At 50.8% G+C, this 25,798-nt stretch overlaps 2 protein-coding genes across 2 annotated transcripts in view; both read left to right on the forward strand.

Moving 5' to 3' along the window:
* The first annotated feature begins 2,701 nt into the window (after window positions 1–2,701).
* LOC101843082 (60S ribosomal protein L39-like) lies at window positions 2,702–2,892 on the forward strand. Its single transcript, XM_040731525.1, has one exon. It carries the CDS (start codon window positions 2,725–2,727, stop codon window positions 2,875–2,877), a length of 153 nt encoding a protein of 50 aa, XP_040587459.1. The 5' UTR covers window positions 2,702–2,724; the 3' UTR covers window positions 2,878–2,892.
* Window positions 2,893–11,218: 8,326 nt separating this feature from the next.
* Aacs (acetoacetyl-CoA synthetase) overlaps window positions 11,219–25,798 on the forward strand; it is a 42,996-nt gene continuing 28,416 nt past the window's right edge. Inside the window, exons 1-4 of the mRNA XM_005080600.4 lie at window positions 11,219–11,483; window positions 18,021–18,124; window positions 19,506–19,626; window positions 25,147–25,260. Of these exons, the coding sequence (XP_005080657.1) occupies window positions 11,351–11,483; window positions 18,021–18,124; window positions 19,506–19,626; window positions 25,147–25,260 (472 nt within the window). The 5' untranslated portion in view covers window positions 11,219–11,350. The remainder of the gene's footprint in view (window positions 11,484–18,020; window positions 18,125–19,505; window positions 19,627–25,146; window positions 25,261–25,798) is intronic.

A 25,798-nucleotide genomic window follows, 5' to 3' on the forward strand; every position in this document is an offset into this window, starting at 1 on the left:
TGGGAGGATTCTGGAAGCTACTAAGCATTAAGGGCCAACCCTGTGGTTGTCAAAAATCCTGGGGTGGCATTTCTGGCCTCTTTGGCTTCAGCTAGTGATGACAGCAGGCAGGTGGCGCCCTCTAGCGTTGCAGGGCTCAGCTTCAGGAACTGTAACCCAACATGTGCTCCATTATAAAGGTCTAAACTTAAAATGTTTAGACCCTGGACCACACCCTTGGCCTTGAAGGCATGGCTGCTCTCAGTGACCAGAGTCTACAATCTCTAATTTTCTAGCTTTTTACCTATTTATATTCTTCAGTTATGTGAGACCCTGTCTATTTTTTAATATTTATTTATTTGTTATGTATACAGTGGTCTGCCTGCATATATACCTGCAGACCTGAAGAGGATACCAGATCTCACTATGGATGGTTGTGAGACACAATGTTGTTTTGTTTTTTTGAGACAGGGTTTTTCTGTGGCTTTGGAGGCTGTCCTGGAACTTGCTCGTGTAGACCAGGCTGGTCTCAAACTCAGAGATCTGCCTGCCTCTGTCTCCTGAGTGCTGGGATTAAACGTGTGTGCCACCATCGCCCTGTGGGTTTTATGTTTTGAGACAGGAAGTTACTCTGTAGCTTTGACTGGCCTTGAGGTCTACCCTCAGGCCTCCTGCATACTGTGATTAAAGGCATGCACCACCACCACAATAATACTTATTTAAGACAATTCTTTAATAGCTTACCCCATCCTTAGGTCCCAGGGAGGGATGAGTCCCTCTTACCTGTCTCAGTCTCAGCCTCTGCACTGCGACACTTGTCAGGAACTAAGGACCGGACACTCGAGGCCCTTGAAAGCTGAAGTGCTTGAAGGCACCACGTCCTACTGTTGCTTGGTGGAATGTTAACGACACATACGCACACTCACACTACCATGCTGCCACTGCCTTCTGCTACCAGAAGAGGATAATGAAAGCCACCAAGTTTGTGGCTAAAACCCAGTCACAGCCTTTACCTTGTGAGCCTCAGGCCTTAAGTCTCTAGCTTCTAAATGGTTTGTCTACCATGAGCTGGCCCAGCCCCTGAGCCTTGGGCACTCCTAGGAGGGAGACCATCAGACCAGAAAAGTATCTCTTCACCTACCCTCCACTTGTAAGTCAGTAGTGCTGATGGACCCACTGCCTCAAGTGACTCTCCAAGGTTGGGCGACAGAGTGAGTTCCAGGACAGCCTCAAACAATACAGAGAAACTCTGTCTAGAAAAAAAAAAGCATTTTCTGAAGTGACTCTCAGAGCAGTCTGACTCCCAGAAACTGGGGACAGTTGCTCATTCCCACAGGACCATCTGTACAGTTCCAGAATCTAGAAATGTCTTCAGCCTACGATAGTCCACAGAGATAACAAGAGTCAAACTATCCTTAAGGCCAGTCAGTCCTGGCTGGACCTGGGCTACGGTGCTGGGAAGTGTTGCCTGGTGTGGGTGGAATGCTTCTGGCGGTTTTGCCTGCATGGGGGGAAGTGGGTAGGTGAAGGGAGACATGCTAGGGTACCTGCTTTGCAGGCGATCAGGATGGCAGCAAAGGTGGTCATTCTGTGCTGCTCTGAGTCATGGTAGAGCCCTGTGTCTCTCTCAGCTCCCCCTGACTGAGCTTGTACAAGGCTCTGGGAAGAAGGGATTGTCTTTGTCGGTAAAGAAGAAAGCCTAGCCTCCTGGAGGTTGAGATACAATCTGAGCAAAAAGTGGTTAGTTCTTCCTGAACTAGCTCCCAACAGCTCTCATCCACAGCACATTCCTGCAGGCAGGACAGAATTTCACCCCTTTTCATGCCAGGACAAAGTGGCACTTGAGGCTATTTTGTTAGTTTAATTTGTTTATTTTTTGATAAGGTCTCACTAGGTAGCCAGAGCTGGCTTTGAACTCAATGCATGGAGCACATTGACCCCAGTGGACATACTCCATCTCAGCAATAAATAAACAAAATCACAGGCCCTTCAGATCTATTTTGTGTCAAGCCAATACACCTGTTTGGATCAGCTGGAATGGGGAGGGAGAAAGCCAGGGCACCTGATTTCACTGGGGTTCGCTTAAGGGCTCCTGCCTGTGTTTACTAAAGTGCCATGCAGAGGGGACTGTATATGAAGGCTGCCATTCATGTTCTACAGAGCCTCAATGTCACCTCACCTTATCCTGTCCGAAGCAATCCCCTACTCATGTGACCCAGCCACTGTTTGTGCTGCAGGCCCCTGTGCACGGTTCCCTGGACCTTTATGTAAAGCATTGGGCTGGGAGGTTTCCCCAAGGATCCACGGTCCCTGTGCATGGGCTTGCCCCTGTCGCGGCTCAGCACGCACATCTGAGCACACAGATAGCTAGAATTTTTTTTGCTCTGGGATGTAGGTCAGTGGTACATTGCTCGCCTAGTATGCAAGAGGTAAGACATGCCAGGATGTTCAGGAGTTAAAGACCAGCCTCAGCTACATATCGATTTTCAGGCCAGCTTGGGTTGCATAAAATCCTGTCTCAAGAGCTGGGCGGTGGTGGCACCTTAGTCCCAGCACTCGGGAGGCAGAGGCAGGAGGATCTCTGTGAGTTCGAGACCAGCCTGGTCTACAAGAGCTAGTTCCAGGACAGCCTCCAAATCTGAAGCCACAGAGAAACCCCATCTCGAAAAACAAAACAAAACAAATCCTGTCTTAAAAAAAAAAAAACATTGGGGGGGGGTTGTACTCCTGAGTCGACTTCTCACCATGTCTTCTCACAAGACTTTCAGAATCAAGCGATTCTTGGCCAAGAAACAAAAGCAAAATCGTCCTATTCCTCAGTGGATTCGGATGAAAACTGGTAAAATCAGGTACAACTCCAAGAGACAACACTGGAGGAGAACCAAGCTGGGTCTCTAAGAATTCACACAATGGCAAGAATTGAGAGTTTGCACTGAATCATGGTCAACGCAAGCTGTGCTACCAGATGAAGTTTAACATTTTTAACCTGGAGATTTTGTCATATTTAAGTCGGGAATGATTTGTCCAGTAATAAAAAATATAGAGCCTTTCAAAAAACATTTTGGGGAAAGGGGAAATATGATCAAAATATAGAAATTATGAATATATTGTATGGAAATTTTTTATAAACAAATTTGGAGAAACAAAAAGCATCTCTATTTTAAAAAGAAAAGCATTTTCTCAGAATCTCGGGCGTCAACCCAGGGCTAAGATCTAGGTTTCATAAGTTTCCGGACTCTAGGGGCTGTCAGGTTGTCAAGGTGACAGACAGCCCTGCCTAACCTCCCGGGTCCCTGGGAGCTCCGCCCTTCTGCCCAGCTCTCATTGGGCACGCCCTTTCCGAGATACCCTTTCGGATTGGCTGAGAGGCGCAGCCCACGCACCGGAATGCTGTGTGATTGGCTGCCGTTCAGGCCGGCTCTTTGCCGCGCCTCGGTCTGGGCTGATGTGGGGCCAGTCCCGTACCAGCCAATCAACAAGCGAGTCGCGTGTGGCGCGTGTCCGTGTACAGGATCCCTCCGCCGGGATGCGGCAGGGGCGTGGCCAGTCCGGCTGGAAAGCAGTTCCTCGTGGTTGGAAAGAAGCTCCTCGTGGCTAGTAAGAAGTTCCTCGTGGCTAGTGCAGAGCCTGAGATGCTCCGCGACCGTGGTTCCTTTCCCAGAGGCAAATAGGGCTGCGGGAGTAGCTCTGTGGCAAAGCACCCGAATCCCGCGCTGGGTTCCAGCCCGGCACCTCTCCAGAAAGAGAGAGACGCTTGGAAACTGAGCACCGGGGAATTGGAGGCAGGAGCATCAGAAGTTCAAGGTTATCCTGGGCTCCCTGAGACTGAATATCAAAACCAAAAACACCTCTAGAGGATGCCAATAAGAGAAACACAGGAATGGGTGTGGTGTCACAGGCCTGTAGTCCTACCTACTTGGGAGACCGAGACAGGAGGCGCACAAGTTCAGGGCCAGCTTGAGCAATTCTGGAAGAGCATTCTTCTTCATTCTGCACCTGCTTCTGGCATATCCTACCAGTAAGCACAACCACAACCACAGACTGAACTTGTCTCAACATAGAACGAAATGAGGGTCCTAGAGATGGCTCAGCAGGTAAAGGTGCTTCTTGCCAAGGCTGAGGACCAGAGTTCAATTCCCAGGACACATATATGATGAAAAACTGACTCTTGTGAGTTGTCCTCTGACCTCTGCTGTGGCACATGTCACATACACTCCCATCTGCCCAAAATAAATGTGTGTTGAGGAGATGAATCAGCAGTTACCAGGGACTGCTGGGGCCACACACACATTTTAAAAACGCTGGGCAAGCCCCAGAATCCATGTAAAATGCTGGGTATGGTAGTGGATGTTTATAATCCCAGTACTGGGAAGTTGGAGACAGGAGGATTCCTGGGAACACTGGGCAGCCAACTGGTGAGCTCCAGGCTCAGTGAAAGATTCTACCTCAAACAATGGGGAGAAGGGGCCTGGGTGATGGTGCATGCCTTGAATCCCAGATGCACAGTGTTAGTGAATGCATATATATCATGCACCTTGGCTCCCCTTCAATACCGATGCCAGCAGAAGACACTGGAGACTGTTGGTAAGGACCTTTTCTCTGGAAGCTGTAGCAGAGAGAACTTCAAACTTACGTAAGATTTGAAAATAGCCAAGTGAAGCCAGAGGGTGTGTGCTCACCCCATCTGGTCACCTTTCTCACTCTGAGCAATTAACCAGTCTGGAGCAAGCTTCCAGACCTGGCTGGCAAGCTGGCTGGCTGGCTGAGAGTCTTGAGGGTCAGTGGAGGCAAAACGACACCTTGGAATTAGCCTGGGAACAAGCTGTGTTGCCTAGGTGCAGTTTTAATGGTCTGTCACCTAGCTGTGGGTGCCGCCAGAAGGAAGGGTTCAGGATGGGGGCTTGGAGAAGGGCAGTTCACTGCCTCTGTGTCACAGGATGTTGCTGAAGAGGCATAGACAGAAGATAAGAAAGCAATACCTTCATAAGCCCCATGTAGCCTGCTCACCTGTTAATCTAGCATCAGGAGATGGTGGGAGTGCAGTGTCATTCTCAGTTACAAAGTGTGTTTCTTCGAGAACTCAGTCTCAAAAATGAAATTAGGGCCGGGCAGTGGTGGCACATGATTTAATCCCAGCACTCAGCACTTGGGAGGCAAGAGGCAGGTGGATCTCTGTGAGTTCGAAGCCAGCATGGTCTGCACAGTGAGTTCCAGGACAGTCAAGACTACACAGAGGAACCCTGTCTAGAAACAAACAAACACAAGAGGAAGAAGAGAGGAAAAGGAAGGAGGAAGAAGGAAGAAGAAAGGAGGAGGAAGAGGAGGAGAAGAGTTCTGGGGTTTGCTTGCTCTGGGCTCTTTTGTAATGGAAACTCAGTGCAGACATTTCTCTGTCCGGTGGCCCAGAGCTCAGCATCCCAAGAACCATCTAGCCTGTCTACCAGTCCAATGTCACTCAGCTCAGTGCCGCTCATCCCGCAGGATTTTGCACTGCGTGTCACTTACCCTGCAGGATTTTGCACTGCATCTGTTTTGGCCTTGTTCCTAAAGCTGGAGTCCTCGTGTCCCTGCCTGGTGCTGGGAGGAGGTGGAGAGGCTGAGCTTTGTGCTCTTGCCTCGGGTGTTTCTGGCTTGAAGGAGTTGGCATCTGCCCCGTTTCAACAGCCCCTGGGGGTGTAGTGGGATAGTGAGGCAGCCCATCTTGAAGACCAGGAAAGGAAACCATCCCACAACTCATTTGCTTTCCTTTTTGGCCTGGTCTGGAGGGCCCGCTTTATGCCTCAGCTTTGACTTGGCTCTGAATCAGAACCTCCTGTGCTGTGCCTCAGGGAAAGTCGGTTTTGTCCTGGAGATTTGTTCTTGTGTAGTCTCGGCCCCAAAGCACAGCAGCTGAGTCTGCCGCCCCAAACGGCTCAGTGCCCAGCTCTTTAACACTTTGAATACATCTGCGCATACTGGCCTACAGGCTTATGAGCAGATTACACACACACACACACACACACACACACACACACACACACACACACACACACACACACACACACACAGAGAGAGAGAGAGGAGAGAGAGAGAGAGAGAGGAGAGAGAGAGAGAGAGAGAGAGAGGAGGGAACAGAGATTGATGGATTGATTGATTGATTGATTGATTGATTGATTGATTGATTGATTGGAAAAGACTCATTAGCAGCTATATGTCCCTGCCCCAGCTAGGTCACTGTAGTGGTCCATGTGGACCTTTGCAGTGTCCTTGATGGTGGCAAGCATGCCTCAGAGCCTTTTTGTTTGCTATACCTATGGTTCTTCAGGAAGATCAGTGGACTGGACCCTTCACATGTCACATCATCCTGTTACAAATGGTCTTCCATGCTGGGAGGTGGTGGCGCACACCTTTAATCCCAGCACTCGGGAGGCAGAGGCAGGTGGATCTCTGTGAGCTCGAGACCAGCCTGGTCTACAAGAGCTAGTTCCAGGACAGCCTCCAAAGCCACAGAGAAACCCTGTCTCAACCCTCCCCCCCAAAGAAATGGTCTTCCATTATCGGGGTTTAGTGGCACACACCTTTAAATCCCAGTTTATGGGAAGCCTGGCCTACAGAGTGAGTTCCAGGATAGCCAAGGCTACACAGAGAAACCCCTATCTCAAAAAAACAAAACAAAACAAGTACGTAGGACAGTGCCTGGCTGTTCTGGTTGTAGCTTACCTCTAGGATTCTCTCAAAGGGGCTGCATTGGGCTGGGTGGGCAAGATGAAGGAGTTACAAAGAACGAAGAGCTATCAGGTGGCTACCATTAGTTTACCTCAGGAAGACCGGTAAAGATCCTGGACAATCCAGGCTTCTTCAGGTGCCCGCATGCCACCCTGCAGTGAGCAGCCACTGGGCCCTTTCTGAAAGAGTGTTTCTCAGACCGTGGCTTTCAGTGGACCAGCTACTGCCACTGCAGCTGTGCAGACCGAGCCAGACTAGGGTTTTGATCTCGTGGAACCTGCCTTCTGCTGGTGAAGGGATGAGCGTTTCTTTGAGGCTAACTCATTTCTGAGTGAAAACATACTTTTGAGACCCCCGCTGGAGGAGACAGCACAGGCACACAGACCCAGCAGCGGGCGAGTGACTTGGGTGTGTGTACGTCTATCTGTATGTGTCCATCGGGTGTGTGGGGGGTATATCTAGAAGCCACTTGTGTGCAGCATGCACCCAGGCTGAAGTTGAAATCTCTGTGTGTTTGTGATGATGGGCAAATGGAAACTGGTTACCGTCTGCTGGTGTGAGAGCTGGAGAGATGGCTCAGTGGTTAAGAACACTTGCTGTTCCTCCAAAGGACCTGAGTTTGGTTCCCAGCATTGATATCTGGCAGCTCCCAACCATCCGTAACTCCAGCTCCGGGGAATCTAATTCCCCCTCCTGGCCCCCACACATGTGGCATTCATAAACACATACACACAGATACACACATAAAATCTTTTTGTTGTTGTTATTTTTCAAGACAGGGTTTCTCTTTGTAGTTTTGGAGCCTGTCCTGGAACTTGCTCTGTAGACCAGGCTGAGTTCGAACTCACAGAGATCCTCCTGCCTCTGCCTCTCCAGTGCTGGGATTAAAAGTGTACACCACCAATGCCTGGCCACACATAAAATCTTTTAAAAGGTCTGATAGTGAAGGCAGGGAACACTTGGTAGGACTGCAGCTGAGAGCTGCATCTGTGAGGTTGACAGGATTGTCAAGAGATCAGGCTGGGATAATAAATATGAGAGGGGAGGGTCTCAGAACTTCTGCACTATTTGATTTTAATTGTCAAAGTGGTAAAAATTAGACTCTGATGGGGAAGTCCTTCTGTGTATATGTTTGTCTTGTTGGTTGGTAAATAAAGCACTGTTGGCCAATAGGGAAGCAAGATAGGTGGGACTAGGAGTCGAGAAGAAGTCTGGGAAATGTAGACAAGAGTAGAGAGTTGCCATGTGATCCCGGAAGAGAGGACACATGAGGCTGGTGTCCTTGATAAGACCTTATCTTATACACATACATACATACATACATACATACATATTAGTAGTTATGGGTTAATACTTAAGACAGAACTAGCCAATGAGAAGTCCTGGACATTGGCCACATTGTAACTAATAGAGTCTCTGTGTGTTATTGGGGTTGATGTGGCTCTGGACCAGGCTAGCTGGAAGAATGCTCTTTACAAGACTTCCCTTGGAAGAGGGACCATCAACTAAGAACCACTGCCTCCAGCTTGGCCTGTGGCATGTCTGTGGGAGTCTTTTTTGATTACTGATTGATGTAAAATTTCCAGCCCACTGTGGACAGTGCCACCCCTGGGCAGATAGTTTTGGGTTGTGTAAGAAAGCAAGCTGAGCAAGCTATGGGGAGAAGGCCAGTGTTAGGTTCTTTCTTTTCCTTCCTTCCTTCCTTCCTTCCTTCCTTCCTTCCTTCCTTCCTTCCTTCCTTCCTTCCTTCCTTCCCCTCTGCTCCTGCTTGATTCCTGCCCTTACTTCTCTCAACAATGTACTGTGACCTAGAAGTGTAAGCCAAATAAACCATCTCCTCCCCAAGTTGGTTTTGGTTTATCACAGCAAACTAGAACAATACAGAAGCAGCTCACAGTGAGGGTGCACTTAACAGCACTTTCAATGCCAATTTCCACTGCCGGGAGCCAGCTGTCTGTCTGGGAAGCATCATTATCTCTTGTAACATCATCTACCTTCACCCCTGGAATACTTGTTAATCCTCACTGCCTAAAAGGAGATGAAGAAAGGTGTTTAGGTCCTGAGGGATCTACCCGTGTGAACAGATTAGTACCTGGTATTCATAGGAGGTCTCCCATCCAGGTACTAACCAGGCCCAACCCTGCCTAGCTTCCACACTGGGTGCATTCAGTGTGGTATGGCCAAAGACTAGAGCGGGTTCTTAAGATGCTGTAGGCTTCCAGTTCTGTCTCTGCTTTCTCCCTCCCTTCACAGCCAGGTTCTCTCTTGCCCTCTCCCTCCCCTCAACCCAGGGGAAAGCAGGGAGGTCCATACCAGAGGAAATTTCTAGATTTTTTTTACACCCCAGTTCTAGAGCCATAAGAAATCACCCCTGGGGCTGGGAAGGTGGCTAAGTAGGCTACTGTCTGTTGTACAAGCAAGAGGACTTGAGTTTGATCCCCAGAACCTGTGTGAAAAAACCCAGGCGTGGTGGCACACGTCTATAATCTCAGCACTGGAGATGGGAGGCAGAGATAGGTGGGTCCCTGGAGAATGTTGGCCAGCCACTGTAGCCTACTTGGTGAGCCCTGGACTGACTAGAGATCCTGTCTTAAAAAACAAAACCACAACAACAAAACAAAGTGAGAGGCTAGGGAGACGTCTTAGTGGGTAAGAGCACTGGTTGCTCTTCCAGAAGACCCAGGTTTGATTCCCAAGACCCCCATGGTGGTTCACAACCATCTATACCTCTATTCTCAGGAAATCTGACCCCTCTTATGGCCTCCATGGGCACCAGGCATGCACATGGTACACAGACCCATACAAATCAAACAAACAAACACCCCTCCCCACAAACAAGGTGGGAGCTAGGCATAGTGGCATACACTTTTAATCTCTGTGAGTTCAAGGCCAGTCTGATACATAGTGAATCCCAGGACAGCCAAAGCTACATAGTGAGGCCCTGTCTCAAAAAACAAAAAACTAACGAAAACCAAGGTGCGTGTCAACTGAGGAATGACACCCATGATTGACCTCTTGGTCTCCAAACACGTGTACCTACCTCCAAGAAAAAAAAAAAAAACACACACACACACACACACACACAAAGAAATAAAGGAAATTAGCTTGTTTTGGGGGTATTTGAGATACTTGGTAGGCAGCAAAATACGAAATAGACTGACCAGACTGTTAGCATCCAGAAGGTTCCCACCACGGTAGAATCTGAGCATGCCTTCCCTCCTGCTGGAAACTTCTGATGACCTCATCCTACTAGAGTCAAAGTCAACATCTCTGATGCTCCCCAGGACCAACTCAACTGCCACCACTTCCTTTATGACTTTGTCTTCTATCCCAGGCCTTATGGTATCAAAAACCTGGGCCTTCTTAGAATATTGACTGTGAGCACCCCACAGGACACAGTGTCCCTGTTTGGAGTCCTGGAAACTGGCTGCTCACTCTGCTTGGAAACATTCCGCAAGATTTCCCAAAGCTCCCTCCTGAAAGCTTCAGGCATTACGCTGGCCTGCCCTGTTACCTGGCAGGATGCGCTCAGGCAACACTCTGGCCAGCCCAGAGTTCCATGAGAACCAGGCAGGTGCAAAGGACCCCTTTAAAGGACTGACCCCTGCCCGGTTACGCTCTCTTGCTCTTACTCTGTCTCTCTCTCTCTTATCTCTCTCTGCTCTGCACGGGTTGGTTACCTCTCACCCCCCTTTTCCCTCACCGTCCACCAATAAACTCCACGTGGGATCGTTGAGTCGAGGTCCGTGTCTCCTTACTGGATAAACCTAAACATTTTAACAACACCTCCTGTCACCTTAAAGTCACTGTGAGAAGTCACACTGAGCCACAGCCCTAGCCTGCTTTTTGTTTCCAGACAGGAACTTTATTAACGTTGCCCAGGCTGGTCTTGAACTCAAACTCTCTCTGTCGTAAGGATGATCAGGAAACCCAGACTCTCCTGCCTCTTCCTCCCAAGTGCTGGAAATTACGGGGTCTTGCTTTGGGGTCCAGGCTGAAGTGAAACCATCCTCCTGCCTCATTCTCCAGAGTGCTGGATTTCAGGCTTGCTCCAGTATGTCCCGTGCTTAACGCTTTTATTTTGGTCCTGAGGATGGAACTGGAGTCTCACTTAGTATATTTTGTTACACTATATACCCCACATATCCGTTACAACATCCTTGTGGGTGCGTGCACAGGACACGCATTTTAGAGGTCTTCTCTCCTCGTCAGACATGAGTGTCTGCATGCGTTTTCTGCTTGAGACGCCTCCGCAGCTAAGTGACTGTAGAAGGAGCAACTTAATCTTGAATAAATGAATGAATGAAGAATGAACGACCAAACACAAGGAGGGCAACACCCAACAGGCTCTGCAACAGGTGAGGGCGTAGACCATGCTCACCGCGCCTGCGCAGGAGAGCACTTTTTTTTAGGCTGCGTGCTCTTCTTTTGCAGGCGCGGCGGAGGGTTACAGCGAAGGGCGTGGTTTCAAAGGGCGTGGCTTCTGGAGGCGGGGCGAGGCCTGCGCGGGGGCGTGGCCAGGCTGGGTGTCCCACAGACCGCGCCGGTGCTGGCTCAGTCTCGCGCCGTCGTTAGTCCGCGCTGTGCTGTGTCGCTCGGCGCCTTGCGCACTACGCCGTCCACGCAGTCCCTGTCCGGCAGACCCCGGCCACGCAACTCCGCAACCATGTCCAAGCTGGCGCAGCTAGGGCGCGAGGAGATTATGGAGTGCCAGGTGATGTGGGAGCCTGACAGCAAGAAGGACACGCAGATGGACCGCTTCCGGGCGGCCGTGGGGGCCGCCTGCGGCCTGGCGCTGGGTGAGTGCGGGGCACGCGGCTAGTACACCCCCGTCCCGGGCCTTCCCGGAAGCGGTTCCCTCCAGAGAGGCCCGCTCTAGGAAGGTCCATCCTAGCAGTTGGGACAGGCCTCTGATGGATGGATGGCCAGTGTCCCTGTCTCGGGATTGGAGAAGCCCCCTGGCTTGGGGGGTAACCCTCTGGAGAGGTTCCTCTTTTCTTCTTAGTTGTTGGGATGGCCCCTTGATGAATACCCAGTGTCCCTGTTCTGTAGTTAGGGGAGCCTCCCCTTGTCTTGGGGTCCCCCTCTAGGGAGGTCCCTCTTAGTTGTTGCCCTGAGCCTTTGGTGAATGGATGGCTAGGGTCCCTGTCCTGGAGTTGGGGGAGCCCCCGGCTCTTGGCCTTCCTTTAGGAGGTGCTGGTCTTTTGATGATGTATCCTTCACTGTTTTGGGGAGCGTCACCTTGTACAGAGGCCTCCCTCCTGGCTGCAGCACCTCCCTGCAGGTGAGGCTCACCCTCTGGAAGTGGCCAACCCCACTCTGCTTCCTCAGATCTTTTTCTAGGTTTGCCTGCTTGGGAAGTGGCTTCTGGGGTCTTGACCTCCAGCCTGTTGGGGGCTTCCTTCTGGTCTGATCTGCAGTTCCTTTTGAGTTCACGGGATTGATGTGACAGGCTCCCTCCATCTGCCTTTGCTAGGGACCAATTGAAATCTCAGGTGCCTGAAAAGGCCGCGGTTCATTCCTCCTCCCTCCTTTAAGGTTGTGGCTGAGTCCTTTCTTATGTTTAAACTCCCAGCCCCAGACAGACCCTCCTTCTGGCCACCACCCTGGTCTGTCTGGTTGTGGGTGGGGCAGAGGCCCTTCTCCTGGGTTAGGCTCTTTCCATATTCGCTTCCCAAGGATCCACAGGGCTTGGCTAGTCCTACGGCCTGCTCTCCCAGGTGTCTGCAGAAGGTTTTCAGCTCATGGTGGCTTTCTTCTTCATTCTCATCTTTTTTACCCCACCCCACCCCCAACTATAGGTAACCCCTTGTTTCTGTTGGTGTCAATGTCTGTCTTGCTCCCAGGATCTGTCTGGGGGGGCATCCTTCCAGAATCATCCCCACCCCCAGCAGCAGTCCTCTGGGTCTGCTCCCCAGGGTCTGAGCAGCCCCTGGCTTTCCTGTTTCCTTCTGCACGGTTCACCCTGCTTGGCGGCTGGGGTAATCTTGAAGTGCAGGTCTTTAGTTGCTGCTGGCTTCCCAGGCCCTCTACAGCCCCTTGTTGAACATGGAGTTGCAGACTTGCCCAGCCTGGAGATGGCAGTGGAGCCTCCACAGGGCCATTTCCTTAGCTGACCCTGCTCCGCCCCTCGCCTCCCTCCCTCCCTCCCACCTGGAGACAGGTGCGTGCCTGGCCACTTGCAGGGCTTGCAGGCTGTGTGCGTGGCCAGTTCGTGGGTGTTGGATTGGAGAAGGACACTAACACAACTGGATCAGTGTCGGGATGGTATCCATTTCCTGTCCTCCATTCTGCGCCTACACTTCATCTGTCCCCCTCTGCCAGCAGTGATGAAGTACTCACCCAGTGCTGGCATGGGCTGACACTTCAGGACACCACTCCACCGAGGGCAGGTCTTTGAAGTGGGCCAGACCTTTCTCTGTTGCAAGAGAGCAGTGGGGGAGCTGTAACCTGACACTCTGAAGAGACCTGGCTGCACCACTTCTTTGCTGTGTGACCAGGAACCCCCGCATCCAATCGCCCAGGCCTTGGTTTCCTCATCTATAAAAGGAACGTGAGAGGACCAGAGTGTCCTGGTGGAGAGATGGCAGGCCCAGCGCCGAGCATTGAGCACTGTCACTATCACTGGCTGGAAGTTTGCTGGGTAACCCCGTAGCTTCAATGTCCTCTCCTTCAAGCCCCCCCCCCTTGCTGGTGGGACCAGGGCTGATCTTTAGAAGCTCTGTTGACTGTCTGGTGTTTAAAAATTGGCTTATCAGCCAGTGTGGCTCACACTCAGGTGCTTAGGCAGGAGGATTGTTGTGAGTTCAAGGGTTGCCTGGATCACAGAGTGAGACCCTGTGTCTCAAACAGTTATGACAAAGTAAAGCTGAGGGGCTGGATAGGGACACCCAGAGCCTGCTGTCTGTGTGATGGTCCCACGTGGCAGCCACGGGTGGTGGTTGCACGGCCCCTCCCTTTGCCCTTTCCTCCTCTCTCCTTCTTCCCTTTCACCTTCCTGGCTCTGAGGTTTGGGGATTTTTTTCAGGTCTAACTCAAATGCTGTCTTCTGAATGTTGTGTCTCTTCTCCCTGCTCCATGCAGTTTTTCGTATTGTTTTGGTCCTGCCTTGCTGGTTCATATATGGTGAGCTTTCTTGTGTAGAGTCAGAGCACTGTCCCGTCCCTCCCAACACACAGACACACAGACACACACACACACACACACACACACACACACACACACACACACACACACACACACAATGGCTCAGTCCTTCCTAGCTCTTTTTTTTCTTTTTCTTTTAAGACAGGATCTCACTATGTAATCCTGGTTAGCCTCAAACTCTCAATATAGACCAGGCTGGCCTTAAGCTCTCAGAGATCCACTTGCTTCTGCCTCTCGAGTGCTGGGATTAAAAGCAGGCATGTGCCACCACGCTTGGCTGCCCTTGATCTCACGATCCTCCTGCCTCTCTTAAGCGTTGAGATTACAGTCACACATCATCACAGCCCCAGTATTTCATTTAAAACTCAGATTTTTAAATGTTAGCACCTTGTTCAGAGTCTTGGCTGAGTGTTAAACACATTGAACCAAATGCGCCTGTGGTCACGCGGGCCTCAGATGTGACTGAGGTAGAGACAACAATGGAAAAGTTCCCACACAAGGTCCTCGAGATGCCCTTGTGACCTCCAGTTCCCCAGGTTTGTGGTGCTGTCCTTAATGATGTTGTTGCTGGGCACACTTCTGTTCTCTTGAGGCCCTAGGGATCAAACCCAGGGTCCCCCACATGCTATGCAGGCTCTACTAGTGAGCCTCACTCCAACCCTCTTTCTTTATATTTTGATTTTGTTTTGAGACAGGGTCTCTCTACGTAGCCCTGGCTATCTTGGAAATCACTATGTAGACCAGGCTGGCCTCAAGACTCACAGAGATCCATCTGCCTCTGCCTCCTGAGTGCTGGGATTCAAGAAGTGCCTGGCCAGGGTCTTAGAAATTGTTCAGGCTGGCTTGGAACTTGCTCTATAGACCATGCTTGGCGATTTTGATCCTCCTGCCTCAGCATCCTGAGTAGCTGGTATTACGATCCCGAACCCACTTCTGTGTCCAGAGTAGACCTCTGGTGTCTAGGCAGTCTTATCAGCTGGGGACGCAATTTGCATCCAGAGCCTGCCATTTGTGAGGACCCAGCTGATGAAGCCCGAGGGAGAGAGAGGAGCTGTAGGGCCTGTTTGGCTAGTGTTGTTTCCCACAGGTCCTAAAGCTGCCTCTCCAGGGGAGCTGCCCCAGTCTTGCTCTGCCCTCTGCCTCCCTAGACTGAGGTGCCTGCCACACACACGCTACTGCACGTTAGCTTGTGCTGACTGGCCACGTACGGATGGATCAATATATACCACTGAGGCACCAGGTGTGCTCTTCATGCAAACGGAGGGTTGGCATCAATGTCGGGTGCCTTTAGGTGCCTTTACTCTGCAGTGAGCTCTTCTGGGGGCACTTCCTAGGTCCTCTCACTGACCCTGGGATAAGTACCACAAACTGAGGCCCAGAGGAGGTCACTCGCAGTGGCAGGGGTTGAATGCGGACAGCTGTATGTAGGTGTTTGTGCTCTTAGGCTGAGTGTCCTGTTGGCTTTCACAAGAGCCACCGTCACCACTGCCATTCATCAGACAGGAGTGCCACTGCCCAGAGGTAGGTCAGCTCGCCCCAGGCCATTTGTTCGGAAGTGGCAGAAAGAGTGCTAATCTGAGTCACCCAGCCTGACCAGGAGCCTGGGTGAATTCTTTCACTGGTGTGGGAGAATCTGTAGCCTCTTGTCGACAGTTTGAGGTGACCCATGAGGGGAAACTAGGTCCTGGGGAGGCAGAGTGGCCTGTCTGAGCCTGACCAGCAAAGTCACTAGGTCAGCTCTGGCTCAACCATTATAAATTCCTAAGCCTGCAGTTTCCTGGCATGCTATATCGAATTGTATACATCCTGCCTGGGGCCAGGAGGGGGGTGGAGATCTTGTTGCCATGACCCAGGCCCCTCCTTGGGGTCTAGAGCTGCAAGGTCCCACATCTAGCTCTGCTGTGACTTTCCCAACTGTGAGCTGGCTGTCGATGTCTCTGTATCTCCTCTCTGCTTCCCTTGCCGTCCTCCCCCCTCCACTCTGCTCCCCCCCTCCCCCCTGCTCTCTGCAGCTGTGCGCTCTTGTGTACTAAGCGCCTTAACCTCTGAGCTGCCTCCCCAGCTCCCACACCCAGCTCTCACTTAGCTGGGCAGGATCTGCCAAGGGGAGCTCGGGATGGCTTCGGATAGCTTGTAGCACACCAGTGCCTGCTGCATTCTCTCTCCGGCCCCAGCTGTGTCTGTCTTGCAGAGGCTGACAGGGTCTCTGAAGCGCTGAGTTCACATGCATGTGTCCATGAGTGTTGTTGTGGGTTTCTTCCACATGCTTGCGTTACTCTTGCAACCCAGGCCCCCCCTGCACCCCCTGCAACAGGAGTCTGAGGGAGTGAGTTCCAGGGTTTAGTGATGCCCACCCTTGCTTAGGGGACTGACCTGCATGTAGATTATCATCAGTGAAACTGGAAAACTCCAGGAGTGGCTAAAACAGGCTCCGTTTGTGTGGAGGCTGGTCTCTCTCAGCAGCGCTCACCTCTCTCTCAGTGAGCCCCGTGACTCAGGGGACTTTGGTCTGGAGGATCAAACCCAGGGCCTTGTGAATGCTAGGCAAGCCCTCTACCACTGAGCTACATCTCAAATCCTCTCTTCTTATTTTTGAGACAGGGTCTCAGTTAAGTTGCCCAGGCAGATCTTGAACTAAGTCTGTAGCCCAGGCTGGCCAGTCTTAGTATCCGCTTGCCCCCAAGCCAGGCCCACATGTCAGTTTTGAGTGAACATATGTCCTGTTAAGAAAACTTGGAGACAATGCCGGGCGTTGGTGGCACACACCTTTAATCCCAGCACTCGGGAGGCAGAGGCAGGTGGATCTCTGTGAGTTCGAGGCCATCCTGGTCTACAAATCGAGTTCCAGGAGAGCCTCCAAAACAATACAGAGAAACCCTGCCTCGAAAAAACTAAAAAAAAAAAAAAGAAAAAAGAAAAAAGAAAACCTGGAGACAGCCTGGCTTGGTAGCACACGTGTTTAATCTCAGCACTTGGGAGGCAGAGGCACTCAGATCTCTGAGGTGGAGGCCAGCGCGGTCTATACAGAGAGACTCTATCTCAAAATCTATCTCAAAAACAGAAACAGAGAGATAAGAGAGACACATACAGAAAGAATGGACTTTCAGAACAGGTGCTGGAGGGAGAGCTCGGTAAGGAGGGCGCTTGCTGCTAGGGGAGATGACTTGAGTTTGATACTGGAAGGAGAGAATAGGTTCCCGAAAGTTCTCCACTGACCCCCATATGTGCGATGTGGTGCATGTACTAGGCACCCCCCACCCACTAAATAAAAAATAGATATATTAAGCAGGGAGACTGAGGAGACATCTCAGGTATATGCTCTGCAAGCATGAGGACCTGAATTAGATCCTAAGACCCACTTGAAAAAGGCTGGGTGTTCCTGTAATCCTTGCTCTGAGGAGGTGGAGACAGGTGGACAGCTGGGGCCGACTGGCCAGCCAGACTAGCCTCCTTAGCCAGCTCCTGGCCCCAGTAAGAGACTGTCTCAAAAACAAAACAAAACAAACAAGCTTGGGGCTGGGAAGATTACTCCATGGTTAAGAGAACATGATATTCTTGTAGAGACCTGGGTTCAGTTCCCGGCACCCACATGGCGGTTCACAACTCTCTGTAACTCCAGTTCCAGGGGCCTGGACTCTCTTCTGGCTTCTGTGGGCACCAGGCACATGTGATGCACAGACATACAGGCAGACAGAACACTCATACACATAAAATAAACAAGTCTTCTTTAATTCCATCACTTGAAAGGTAGAGGCAGGGGGAGCTCTGTGAGTTCGAGGCCAGCCTGGTCTACAGAGTGAGTTCCAGGACAACCAGGACTATACAGAGAAACCCTGTCTTGAAATCCCCCACCCCCCAAAAAATCTTTAAAAACGCAGACAAATAAATGGATGGTGACTGAGGAATGACACCTGTGGCCTGCACATGTAAACACACACACACAAACACACGAAGATACCAAGCTGGGTATGGAACTGCACTTCTGTAGTCCCCAGAGGGCTGTAGCAGGAGGACTAAGAGTTTGAGGCTAGCGTGGGCCTTCTTGGGGCCTGTGGATGAAGGGTTTGTCATGAGTTTTAGCTCCTCCCAGTCATTCAGGGTGGTTCTGAGCCACTGGGCTTCCTGCTGAGGGGACACCCTTTGAGGCTGGACTGAAAGGGTGTGTTTTTTTTCTTTCTTTTTTTTTTTAGAGAATTATGATGACTTGTACCACTGGTCTGTCCGGTCATATTCGGACTTCTGGGCTGAGTTCTGGAAGTTCAGTGGAATCGTCTACTCACGAATGTATGATGAGGTAAGTGGGTCTGACCACATTCTTGTCTCCTTTCATGTTGATTGGGGAACACTGAATAATGTTTGCTTTTAAAATCCCATGTGGGCCAGCAACAGGGCTCAGTGGGTAAAGGTACTTTCTGCCAAGCCTGACTGACCTGAGTTTGATCCCCAGGACCCAAATGGTGGAAAGAGAGAACTGACTCCTATATGTTGTCCTTTGACCTCCTCACATGTCCTGTGATACATGTTACATGCAACACCCCTTACATATGCACATATTAAAAATGTAAGGGGGGTGTGACTGGAGAGGATCTGGGTTCAGTTCCCAGCAACCATACAGCAGCTCACAACAGTCTGTAACTCCAGCTGCAGGGGATCCGAAGTCTGCTTCTGGCTTCCACTGTATGGATGTTATACACAGACATTCATGCAGGCAAAACACCCACACATACTATAAAAAAAAAAAAGTAGCACACAGGAGACTGAAGCAGTGGGATTGCAATCTTAGAGCCAGCCTGGGCTACATAGGAAGACCCTGTCCCAAATAACCCCAACAGCACCTCCCCCTCCAGATTAATGTCTATGAGATAGAGTGCGAGCGAGGCCTTGAAATGGGTAGTCTGAGCTATGAGCACATCCTTGTTACTGTTATTTAGATTCTGAGGACCTTCCAGAGAACTTTCATCTCCTCTTGGTCAATAAAATGAAAGAGTTCTGTGTCTGAAGTGCATTTCACTGCCCGTTTGCCAGAAAGCGTTCTGTAAGGCTGATGTGTGGTGCTCAGGGCAGGAACCAAGGTCTCAGCACCAAAGGGAAGGCAGCACCATTTTCCCAGAGAATCGTGGGGTGGGGTGGGGTGGGGCGGGGCGGGGCGGGGTGGGGCGGGGTGGGGTGGGGCAGGATGGGCAGGGCCTCACACTTGACTCCTGGCTTCGGTGTGTCCGTGTGCCAGGGCGCTCTGCTGATTTTCTTTTGTGCTGGGATGAACTTGGGGTTGTGATGCTAAGCAGCCGCTCTGCTACTGAGCCACATCCCAGTTCCACGAATCCATGTCCCCACCTTTTTTTGTGTTTTTCAAGACAGGGTTTCTCTGTGTAGCCTGGCTTTCTAGAACTTTCTCTCTAGATTAGGCTGGCCTCAAACTCCTAAATCCTCTTTCCTCTACTCCCTGAGTGCTGGAATAACAGTCCTGAACTCTCCACTTCCGGCAGTGGTATCCCTTTACTTCCTCTTTAGAAATTGTCATAAATAGGTATTCAGTAAACTCTGTTGTAAGAATTTCCGGGGGTGACTTCCCTGGGTGCAGGGCTGTGCTGTCTCCATAGGTCAGGGTTGGTGTATGGGTGACGTCATAAGGCTCTGGGCTGAGCCCCTGACTTCCTTCTGCTGTCCCTCTGCAGGTCGTGGACACATCCAAAGGAATTGCAGATGTCCCCGAGTGGTTCAGAGGCAGCCGCCTCAACTATGCTGAGAACCTCCTACGGCACAAGGAGAATGACAAAGTCGCCCTTTATGTGGCCCGTGAGTCCCCTGGGTGTCCTGGGTGGTGAACGTGAGTGGGCCTGTGAGTGTGGAGGGGCTGCAGGCAGGGTTGTTGGTTCTGGCTGGGTACTGGCATATTGTTATATGCCCTCCTAGCCTAACAGACACGTCTGCTGGGAGAGGGCTGGTCAGAGAAGGATTCACCTGTTGCTTGTTTCTGACATTCTCGTGTGTGTGGTGTGTATTGGTGTGTGCACGTTCAGGAGTGTGCAGGTGCACGTGTGTGTGTGTGTGTGTGTGTGTGTGTGTGTGTGTGTGTGTGTGTGTGTGTGTGTGTGTGTAGACCAGAGGGCAGCTCAGGCCCTCCTGCTAGAGTTTGAGTTGTTTCAGGTGGCTGCTTGAGTGTGCAGGTGCGTGCGTGCGTGCGTGCGTGCGTGTGTGCGTGCGTGTGTGTGTGTGTGTGTGTGTGTGTGTGTGTGTGTGTGTAGACTAGAGGGCAGCTCAGGCCCTCCTGCTAGAGTTTGAGTTGTTTCAGGTGGCTGCTTGCTCCCTTTTGAGTAGTAACACTTTCCCCTCTTCAGTCAGGCTGGTTGTTGGCTTACTGTAGAGAGAGGGCCTCAGTGGAGTGGGTGGAGCTTCCCGGAGCCATTAGCTTTTTGTTTGTTAGCGTCTGTGTTTTTGGATAGTGCCAACATCTGCGACTAGTGAGAGCCACTGGGGTATGGCAGGGGCTTGACCCCAGTGCTTCTGAAAAGGACCCAGTGGGCTATGCCCTTTATGCCTAGTGTCTGTCCTGCTCTGACCGGTCAGTTTCCTGGTCTCTCTAGCTTCGCTAATCTTTATCAAGTTTTTTTTTTTGGTTTTCCGAGACAGGGTTTCTCTGTAATGTTTTGGAGGTTGTCTTGGAACTCGCTCTGTAGACCAGGCTGGCCTCGAACTCACAGAGATCCGCCTGCCTCTGCCTCCCGAGTGCTGGGATTAAAGGTGTGCGCCACCAACGCCTGGCCCTATCAAGTTTTTTTTTTTACTTAGTCATTAGTGTTAGGAGTGGGGTCTGATCACTAGGTTTGGTGTAGGATTAAGTGAGTTTGAGTGAGGGTTTTAGTTCAAAGCCCAGCCATATTTTTTTTTTAACTCTTTGGGGACCCACCACCCAGCTCCCAAATAAATATATGGAGACTTATTCTTACTTATGAATGCCTGGCCTTAACTTGGCTTGTTTCTAGCCAGCTTTTCTATCTTAAATTATCCCATTTTCCTTTAACTATGTTTGGCCTCTGGGATTTTTAACCTTTCTTTGTTCTATGTCTTTTTTTCCTTCTTACTCCGTGACTGGCTATGTGGTTGGGTGTCTGGCTCCTGGTGGCCTTTCCATCTTCTTGATTTCTCTTCCTATTTATTCTCTCTGCCTGGCTATTGGCTGTTCAGCTCTTTATTAGACCAAGCAGGCAAAATAACACAGCTTTATAGAGTTAAATGCAATATAAAGGAATGCAACACAGCTTTGCATCATTAAACAAATGATAAACAGCATAAATGAATTTAACACATCTTAAACTAATTTTCCATAGTACAACCACATGCTGCTGCTGTGTGACTTTAGGTAAGTTGCTCAGCCTCTCTGTTTCTGCAGTGCCAAGTGGGACAGATCTGCTTTAGGTTGTTGGGATAAACTGGGCATAGAGTGTATGTGTGTGTGTGTGTGTGTGTGTGTGTGTGCGCGTGCCTGCGCATGTGCACAGTGTCTCAGAACAGTTCTCTGCACAGAGGACATCCGTGGGCTCCTCTGTTGAGGTTCTGTGTTGGAAATCTATGCTGCCTAGTTCCTATGTAGCTTCCTGGAGCATCTTTGGTGGCCCAGGCCTGAGATCTCAGAGCCCACAGTCACTTCCGACACACATGCCCAGCCCAGTGCTCATGTTGGGTTTGGGTGATGACCACACCTCTTGCTTCTTCCTCCCTGGGTTCCTAGCTCCGTGGTGCAGTTCAGGCTGAGGCGTTGGCTCGTGCACCTGCCAGTCTCCACCATTCCCTCATGCACCTGCTCCTCAGACCCCAGCAGGTGCCAGTACTGCAGCCTTGAGCCATACGGCCAAGCTCTCTCCTCTCAGGAGGTTGAATGTTCCAGGGGAAGGCCCTTAGTGCGGGAAGAACAAATTAAATAGCCTCAGAGGGAGGAACTGGTGGACTGAGGGGGGACTGCTTTAGTTAGAGCTGCTGGGGGCAGGGTGGGGGTCTGCTTTCTGTCTGTGAACTCACCTGTTCCCAGCCACATGGCCTTTTACACTCAACTGGCCTGGAACTCGCTCTGTAGACCAGGCTGGCCCTGAACTCACAGAGATCCGCCTGCCTCTGCCTCTCGGATTAGAGGCGAGCGCCCCTACACCAAGCTGGCATTATCATTTTAAGGTCTGTCTTGTTGCACCCATCCGTGTTTCCTGAATACCCATAAGGCCCCATTACCTGGATGTGTAAGTCCGTGTGAGCATCAGGTTTGGGAAGGCTGCTCTGCTTCAGGCCCAGATTCCTGTTCAACATCACCTCACCCCTTCTCTGGACAATAGAAACACAAGTGCTTTACTAGGGGCCAGGATGCCTCGTGAGCACTAGGTTTGTCCCACTGCAAAATGGGAACAAACTTAAAATCTTAAGCCTTAAATCCACATCTTAACAACCCTCTCTCATAGAATACAGATCAGCTGGACTGGAGTTTCTGTAAACCCTGCCCAGAGTGGTTGGAGGCCTCTTCTGTCTCACACTCCTCTGTTCCTTCCCTTAAAGGTAGAGTTTTATTGAGCCTTCTTTCCTTCCTCGTGTCATCAGAGTGGCAGGCACACCTAAGCCAGGGCTCTTTGTCAGCCTGCAAGTTAGTGCTGAGAAGTAAACTCAGGGTCCCATGCGTCACACTGAGCTTGCCCTCCTCCCCAGCCCCGAGTTGGCCTCCCCAAGGCTGGTCAGCAGCCTGGGGACTTGAAGATCACTCATTGTGTTCCATTTTCTGCTGTTTTCCAACTCATCTCCCCCGATCCCCACCCCCATAGGTGTCACCTGGCTGCACCCTGCTCACCCAGGCATCCCCTGCAGCACACAGGCTTCCTTCTGTAAAGCTACCTACGGCCCTCAGCCTTCACGCTCTAGTGAGCGGCCGGCAGGCCCTCAGCCCCGTTGTGGCTTTGTCAACACCACTATCTGTGCCATCTGCGCTGTGCATGCACTGTGTCTCTGAGTATTGTCACCAGGAATAAAATGAGCTGGCTTGCAGACACTCACTGCACACACCAGGATACCAGTTTGTGCCTCAGGGAATGAGAAGGCTAACTCACTTGTGGAAAGGTGCTTTGTAATTCTGAACTGCCAAGCTTCCTGCCTAAGGATGATGATCACAGGGCTAGCATATCCTCAAAGCCGTTGTTTCTCCTGTAAGGACTCTAGTTCCTTCACAGCACAGTCCAGTGGCTGTGCGAGTGTGTGTGAGTGAGTGTGTGAGTGTGTGAGTGAGTGTGTGTGTGTGTGTGTGTGTGTGTGTGTGTGTGTGTGTGTGTGAGATCACCTGACACATCTCAGACAGGTTTGCCCCCTCTGTCCTTGTGGCTCTAGCTGGCTGACAGGGACTGGCCCACTGTTGCCTGCAGAGGTCTCACTCCTCAGGGTGAGGGCCTTTCCTAGCCTTGCAAGAATTCTCACAGCTGGCAGCTGGCTCCCCACAGTGGGCCCCAGGGGAAATGCAAGATCTTGTTTTTGTGCTGGGATAGGCATTTGCTTTCCCACTGACCTGTGTCTGCAGCTCAATTTTACCTATACTTAGAGCAGCAGTTCCCAACCTGGGGGTCAAAGGACCCTTTCACAGTAATCACAATCATATATTTACATTATGATTCCTAACAGTCTCAAAACTACAGTTATGAAGTAGCAATGAAACAATTTTACCATGAGGAACTGCATTAAAGGGTGGCGGCATTGGGAAGGTAGAGTCACTGACTCAGAGACAGTGTCATTTGCTGAGTGGCCCTGGCTGACCAACTGATCACTTGGGCCAGGCCTGTGAAACTGAGAGGGGTCGTGTGAGGCACCTGTGCTACCGCCATTTTTAGTTCTTACTAACAGATGGGTAGAAGTCAGCATGAATGGTTTGACACAATTTCTTTGGTGAAGATTCTTGCAAGCATTGGAGAGGCCCTCACAGTGAGGTCTCTGCAGGCAATAATGACCGTTTAATGTTCTTTTTCTTTTCTTGCTGCTGGTGGTGGTGGGTTAACAAGATCTCACTCTGTAGCCCTGGCTGGCTTTGAACTCAGAGGTCTGCCTGCCTCTGCTTTCTGAGTGCTGGGATTCAAAGAGTGTGCCGCTACGCCCAGCTTCTTTAATTGTTTTATTCATACTGTTTCATTTTCGCATTAGTTAGCCACTGGAAAGATAACCATTAAACCCCGACAGAAGGTAGACTGCTACTGAGCAATGAAAAGGAAGCAACAGATCCTGAAAACAGGCTAGACAAGTCCTGTGTTTGTCACACTGAGGGGAAGCCCAACGCCAGTCTCTCGGGCAGTTGCTGTGCCTGGCTGGCCATAGAAACTGGTAATCGCAAAGATGGGAGGAGAAAGACCACCCACACAAATCATTATGGCCAAACTAACTAAAGCAAGCTTTTTTATTCATTTACACGGCTGCCTTCCCCTAAGGCGGGGTTTGAGAGGTTCTCGTTGGACTTAAGGAAAGGAAGACATGGTTGTTTTTTTTTTTTTTTTTCGAGACAGGGTTCCTCTGTATTGTTTTGGAGCCTGTCCTGGAACTTGCTCTGTAGACCAGGCTGGTCTCGAACTCACAGAGATCCGCCTGCCTCTCCCTCCCGAGTGCTGGGATTAAAGGTGTGCGCCACCAACGCCCAGCCAAAGACAAGGTTTTTATAACTCAGGGGTATGGGGGTTTCCAAATGGGCGATTTGGCTGGCAAAATAGGTGGGGTTACAGGAGCAGAATATAAGCATAACAAGTTAGTCATATATAACAACCTCCTGAAACAAAGACACAAGGTGGTCATAACAAGGTAGTCATAGTAACAAGTAGTCATAACAACCCTTTGACATGGTTGCCATTTCTCTACAGGCAGTAGAGAACCAGTCTTTTCTTCACTAAGATGGGTAGCAGATTGGTGATGCCTGGGGGCAGAGGTGACCGTGAGGGGTGTGTGACCACAGGATGGATCTGTGGTGACAGACATGAGGTGGTGGCAGTGCTGGGAAGTGTCACAAGTGACAGCTATGCACACGCTATCTCCATATTGGTTTCTCTGCCGGCCTCCATATTGCATTCTTGTTCTGTATAATATAATCTCCAGGACTGTGGGGTTCTCCCACCTTCATCACCATCCCTTCTTGGGGATCCCACCTTGCAGTCTAGGAGCCTGGTAGCCTGGCTTCCACTGGGCCTGGCTTTCTCCTCTGGAGTGGCCCCACCCTGGGCCTGTTCTGCATTTCCTACATCCAGGTCCTCTGTTCCTGTCCTGGTTGACTCAGGTCCTTCCTGCATGGCCTGTGCTTCAGCTGGCCTGTTCTCTTCTCAGGGGAAGGCAGAGAGGAGATCGTGAAGGTGACCTTTGAAGAGCTGCGGCAGCAGGTGGCTCTGTTTGCAGCTGCCATGAGAAAGATGGGTGTGAAGAATGGGGACCGTGTGGTCGGTAAGGACCTCTCTTTTTCTTCTCCTTCCCCTTCCTTCTCCTCCCCCCTTTTCCCCTTCCCTTCTCCTTTTCCTCTCTCCCTACCTCCCTTCCTTTGGTAAATGCGTTTTAGTGCTGTGGTATTTCAATCCATAGTACCAAATTCAAACCAAATCAAACCAAACCAACGATAAAATGGCCCAGAAGGTGGACTTCACTAGAAAGTTGAGCTGTGTGTAGAGACACCCCTGTGTGACTCCAGCCATATACTTGAGCCAGAGTTGACTCAGTGAATTGTAGAATGAGTCCTGGGTGTGGTGATGCACCCATCATTCCAGAATTTGGGAGGCTGAGGTAGGAGGATTGCAAGTTCCAGACCAGCTCAGGTTACACAGGGAGACTGTCTCAAAACAAAACCAATAACAACAGAAAACAAGGAAACAAAGGAAGGTAAAGCAAGACTCCCCTGCCCTACTGTTCTGTGGGGACCAGGAATTCTCTTCGTTGTGTTTCCAGAGCAGAAAGGGGCAAGGATGTCCGGGTGTGGTCTGTGCAGCTG

The sequence above is a fragment of the Mesocricetus auratus genome, unplaced genomic scaffold, assembly GCF_017639785.1.
Source record: "Mesocricetus auratus isolate SY011 unplaced genomic scaffold, BCM_Maur_2.0 Super-Scaffold_100025, whole genome shotgun sequence".
NCBI lineage: Eukaryota > Metazoa > Chordata > Mammalia > Rodentia > Cricetidae > Mesocricetus > Mesocricetus auratus.

What these genes read in the sequence shown, in the direction of transcription:
- LOC101843082 (XM_040731525.1), top strand. Translation starts at nt 2,725, where the DNA reads ATGTCTTCTCACAAGACTTTCAGAATCAAGCGATTCTTGGCCAAGAAA.